The 5814-nt window shown below is 44.8% G+C and overlaps 1 protein-coding gene across 1 annotated transcript; it reads left to right on the top strand.

Annotated features, from left to right (window-relative positions):
• Positions 1 to 946: 946 nt before the first annotated feature.
• LOC147618856 (uncharacterized) lies at positions 947 to 5333 on the top strand. The gene is made up of 4 exons (XM_086773934.1): positions 947 to 1334; positions 1906 to 2016; positions 2597 to 4814; positions 4917 to 5333. Exons 1-4 carry the CDS (start codon positions 1194 to 1196, stop codon positions 4922 to 4924), a joined length of 2478 nt encoding a protein of 825 aa, XP_086630060.1. The 5' UTR covers positions 947 to 1193; the 3' UTR covers positions 4925 to 5333.
• Positions 5334 to 5814: the final 481 nt, after the last annotated feature.

Here is a 5814-nt window from a genome sequence, read left to right as displayed (position 1 = left end):
AAAAGGCCCAATCTCTAAGCCTCAAGCTATAAGATCTAGGAATAATATTGAGTCATGCTAGATTGCCATCTACCTATGCAAATCATTCATTGGAGGTCATGGCACCAATTTCGTCAATCAAAAGGTGCAGGCCGCTTCTACCACCCTCTTGAAATTGAAGGGCCCAAGCCATTTCCATAATAGAAGGAGACTCCACATGAAGAACTTCTACATTGTATATATCTTTCATGCTGCCTCAACAAGATGCCGCTATACCACTATGGCAACCCAAAGAATTATCCTCAACATGCCCTACATCTGGTTGTAGATTGGAGTCTAGCACTTAACCTTGCACACCAACTTCATGGCGTATCTTGGACCACCCACACCTCTCCATCGACAACAAGCTTCACCACCAACCTGGTGATGTTGGTTGACACGGTTTTGCCCACCCGTCCTGTCGTCGCGTAAGGTGCTTTGGTCTCGAGTCTACCACTTAACCTTGCACACCAACTTCATGGCGTATCTAGGACCACCCACACCTCTCCACCGACAACAAGCTTCACCACCAAACCTAGTGATGTTGGTTGAAACGGTTTTGCCCACCCGTCCTGTCGTCGTAAGGTGCTTTGCCATCTTACAATTAGGAAGGGAGGTATGTTAATCACTTTGCTGGTTGACATGGTTTTGCCCACCCATCTTTGTCATTTTCATAGCACGTTATCAAGGAGATTTAGGTAGAGCACAGCATGAAAAGCGATGCATGTAAGGGAGAGCTTCCTCTCTTCCATCCCCCATCCCCATCCCCCACATGGGGGCCTGCGGTAAAGAGAAGAAATGACATCATTTTCTGCACATGTACTAGGCAGATCTAGTGTTAAAATGGTTCCTACCATAGATCCCTTTTGTATGAGAGGGTACCCTTCTAAATATTATATATATACCCTTCTCATCTGATCAAATATATTATATATACCCTTCTCTCTCTTCGATCCGTGTAGGTGGGCGGTCCAATTTTTCGTTTGCCGAAGTCCCCTGTCTCTCTCTCTCTCTCTCTCTCTCTTTTCTCTGCCCTCTTTGTGCTCGTGAGCTCGGTATATACCTGAAAAGCTCTTCTCTGAAACCCTAGCTACAACCCAACTGTTTTGGAGCTCGTTTTCTGAAACCCTAGCGCTCCCTGTCGCCATAGCCTGATTTTGCAGAGCTTCTTTCTCATGTACAGTTCCGGCGTTGATGACGTTGTAGCAGCAAGGAGAGCTCTGCCCCCCTCCTCCGGCGGCACCATGGACGAAGAGGCCCAGAAGCGCAACACAGACTGCGTTTATTTCTTGGCTTCGCCTCTCACGTGCAAAAAGGTACCGTCTTCCATCTCTGTGTCTAACTAGGGTTAGAGTTAGAGTTGGGTTTCTTAATATTGTTCCGGCTGTTAAGATTTGCACTGCTGAGAAATCAGGCTTTTTTGGCGCTGCCTCAAGCCAGAAAAAAATCAAGATTAATGGGTAAGGCAGAGAAATTGGGGTGAACTTAGCATATGGCAGCTGCAGAACTTGGTAAAAATAAAGGATTAGCAGCCTAACAATCAAATAAGTTTTAGGTTTTATGGAAGCTTTAGAAATTGGGAAAATTAAAGGATCAACGTCTGTAGGAGAGAAATTGAAGAAAAAAAGTTTGGAACCTTAGTGTAAGAAGCCAAGAGGGGCTTCAGATCCAATTATTTTTTCCTTCTTCAGAATACCATGAAGGTGCTTCTGCTTTACACGCAGGGATTCCACGTCTGAATCGACTCTCAAAAAGTAGAGATATTATATACCTAAGCCATGGAAGTGGGAACTATAGCCATTTTCTCTGGATTCTTTTGTAGGTATCTTTCTTTCTACTACAGGCCGCTGTGTGTTTTATCCTCACTTTTTTGTGCTTTTCTTGCAGGGTAGTAGCTGTGAATATCGACACAGTGAAGCTGCTCGGATGAACCCTCGGGATTGTTGGTATTGGATTTCCAGCAATTGCCTCAATACACACTGCTCTTTTCGACACCCGGTTAGTTTCTAGACTGCAGTCAGATCCATAGTTTTAGTTGGATACATCATATGCAGTTGTGATGGAACTCACTCTCTACGAGGGCACTTTCGTAATGCCACATAGTTTTAGTTGGATATATCATATGTGGTTGTGATGGGAATCACTCTCTATGAGGGCAATTTGGCTAAATTATCTAAAGTTATTACTTAAGTGAAGCACAAGCCTCGTTTGCATGGAAACACATGATATGTCAGTCACGGTTCAGTGTACTGCCAGAGCCCACTCTCCAGGTGTAATGCTTGAGCTAAGCCAATGCTTAAGTCAGGTTGTGTGTCCCGTGTGTCTACCATGGGTCGTAGTGATCTGTAGTCCTGTATCCATGGGCATCCATCTGGGATTGGTAGTAATTTGTACTCCTGTGTCTACCCAGGGTTGGTAGTGATGTGAAGTATTGTTTGAATATTTTATCATGGTCTGTGAGGTGGCCATCGGTACTCTAGATTTTGGAAGCTTTGCCATGGGAAAATTTTAGTTTTTGCTCAAAAAAGCACAGCTGCAGAGTATTTGACATAGGCTGTTTTTTCTTTTTAACTTGCAGCCCCTTGAGGGAAGACCAGGGTCAGCATCGGCACCTCCACCATCAGCATCAGTTGCTTCTACTGCTGCTGCTATGGGCCAATCAGCTTTGGCAGCATCAACATTAGCTGCAGCAGTGCCAAGCAAGTCAAAAACACCATGCTTTTTCTTCTCTAAAGGTTTCTGTGCAAAGAATGATAAATGCCCTTTCATGCATGGTCCATCTGTGGCATCAAGCACGGATGCTGCTGCACAGCAATTTTCTTCAAAGGCACTGTATGGCAAAACAGTACAAGCCAACAGCAAGCCAGTTGCTGTGCTTAAAGGAAACGGCTCAACTCTCCAAAAGCAAACATCTCAAGAGATGCAATCTGTTATTGATAGAACACCTGTGGCTCGATTTGAAGCTCAGCCTGTTTCTTCGAAGGCCCCGGTTCCTGCACAAGGGGTGCCTCAGCTTCCTAATTGTTTAGGAAGAGTTAGAATTCCGGAGAGCTCTGTGACCTCCACTCCCTCCATACATGAAAAAGTGCTCGAAAGCAGAAAGTCCAGAAAACCCCAATTTTCAGGTGATAGGCTCCATGATGTACATGATCTGGTTGACAGATCAAGACAGGGTCAACCTGTAGAAAAGCAGCAACGGCAACTGCAGGGAAAGGATGAGCGTCTGCGGCCTGTCCAAGCTGCTGATCGAAGGAACCAAAATGGCTTTAGATCAGATGCTTGGTGGAAGGAAGCATCTCCTGGCTTTGAAGGTAATGGTTCAGATCAGTCGACTCAAATAGAGGATGGTGAATACTCCCTGCAATCTGAGAGCCAAGGAAAGATGAAGGGCCTCGATGATTTGGCAGGTTTCGCGTGTGAGCCATTGAACAGTTATGGTCATGCAGTATCTGATAGCATATTAGCTCAGCATAGGCAGCAAATGGATCACGGATATGATCACCATGGCTCTTTAGAACACACGAAGCATCATAACGTTTCTTCCAGTGCTAGAACCAGTGTCAGGGATGGACAAAGAATGGAATCAGAGGGGCACACTACCACTGGTGATCTTCGTCATCACTTAATGAAGCGTAGGAGGAATGATAGAGGGCATCACGCAAGCACAGAAAGTTTTACCAGAAGAGGGCACTCAGATATTGTTGATAAACCTCATTTAAGCAAAAGGCTTGGTGATGATTTCCCAAAACAGCAGGATCAGCAAGGTGGAGAGATTCATAGGAGGTCTTCTGGGAGAGGAGATTCTAGGGGGGTCAAAATGGCACGCCATGATGGAGGAAGCAGTCCTGATAGCCTTTCTTTGAGGATCTCCTCAAACAGGCACCTAGGAATTGGAAAGAGCCCTGACAGACTCCCATTGAGGAGCTCACCCAGCAGAGGCCCAGCAACGGATCACTCAAAAACTGAATTGAAAGAGAGAGAGAGAGTGTGTTATGCTTCTGAAGTGGCCTTGGTCTCTGATGGGAGAAGCCATTTATCATCTAAAAACACGAGACCTGAATACACAAAAGAAGCCTCGGCTTTTACTGGACCAAAAAGCTTAGCACAGATCAAGGCAGAAAGAAAGGCTGAAGTGGGGTCTGGCGTCAAAGCTTTTGAAGAACGAGGCCTTAGAAGGCATTTTGAAGCTCATGCAAAGCTTGCTAATGAAAGGTCAGGTGTGTCTGCAAAGAGGCCGGATTTAGCAGCCTCCACTTCTAAGCTTAAAAGAACTCACATGGACAGCATATCAATCGGCGAGAAGGGTGGTGCTTTTGAGCATGAAACAACCAATCCTAAGAATTTTGAGGGGCCAAAGCCTTTGAACTTGCTATTGAAGAAAAAACGGAAGGTTGAGTCAGATGGTGATGTAGAGGAGACCATGGCAGGGCCAAACAAAGCAGAGGTTTCTAGGGCTGACTTTCCCAGAGAAATCGAGGATGGGGAGCTTCATGATGAGGAAGACGAGTCAAAACATGAGGACTTGCATGAGACATATCCATCTGTGGTGCCTCTGCAGGAAGAGCTTGTATCGAGGTCTCCATCTGATGCCAACAAGGAAGGGACACTTGAAGGGGTGCAAAGAAGCCAAGGAGTCGAGGCGGCTCAGGATGACATGGAATCCTCAATGGACGGATCGAGATTAGGTGTAGAAACGGGGGAGTATGCATCCGATGATGACGACTATGGGCTTGATGTTGACGATGATGACGATGATGACTTTGCGAAGAAACTAGGCGGCTTTTTCTCCTTGTCAAGTGAGTATATTAAGCTCTTTATGCTGGGGCATGGGCTCAAAGTTGCTTGTTTTCTTTTTCTTGATTTTTGCATAATGTATTTTTTCCTCATGAATATTGTAGGTGGGTAAAAATGACATTGCAACAACGACATGAAGAGTCGTTTTTCCAAGCAGTTGTGTGCCACATCATCGACACCCGGAAGCAGGGTGTTGCAGAGTCCAACGTGTGAAGAGTACGACCTAAAGCTCTACGATGACTGATATCGTGCTCTTCTCATGTTGAGCATGTTTTGAAAATTCTGTGAATTGAGATGCTGGAAGACGGTTCTTGTTTTGCTGCTACATTCTTCTATTTGGGCTTAATTATGGTCATCAACAAATGGCATTTAAGATTCCTGTTTTTTTTGGAATTCTTGAATGAAACACTTGGGCACTACAGCTTTGGACTGTTTGTGTTCTTATTGTTGCAAGTTTGCCTTTTGTATAACAATGCTTAATTCATACCCACACACAGAGAAACGAGATTGTACTTACACAGCCTACAGGTTTTCAGGTGCTATTGTTGTGCTCTAATTATGATGGTGGCCTCGACCGAGAACCAGTAATTTGGTTCACCTTGAGAACTAGTGATCTGTTTGACGAGAAAAATGAAAATTTGGCATTTGCTTATGCAGCCATTTGTGTTAATTTATGGACAATCTCTGCATCTTTCTTTCCTAGATAGCAATACGTATGCATACCTCATGATCAGTGTGTAGCTCCTCTTTTAGAAGGGATGTGAGGTCACCTGTTCGCAAGTATGGTCCACATCTTGAAGCTGTTGTCAGGATATACACAATACGTTTGTGGGGATATCATTAAACCTTTTTGAAAGGTAGTGAGCTGCTCTCCTGATGACCTTTGATTTGCTGTGCAAACTGGCAACTAGCACGTGTTTGACCCCTCGCTGGAGTAATTTTTTGAGCAAGACATTACTCTTAAGAGTTGGTATGTAGGAAGGTTTTTTGAGGAGGAAGCTC

The sequence above is a fragment of the Cibotium barometz genome, chromosome 34, assembly GCF_041138505.1.
Source record: "Cibotium barometz isolate CiBa-2024 chromosome 34, ASM4113850v1, whole genome shotgun sequence".
Taxonomy (NCBI): Eukaryota; Viridiplantae; Streptophyta; class Polypodiopsida; order Cyatheales; family Cibotiaceae; genus Cibotium; species Cibotium barometz.
The sequence above is the reverse complement of the archived record's forward strand: the minus strand, read 5'-3'. Positions and strand labels throughout refer to the sequence as shown.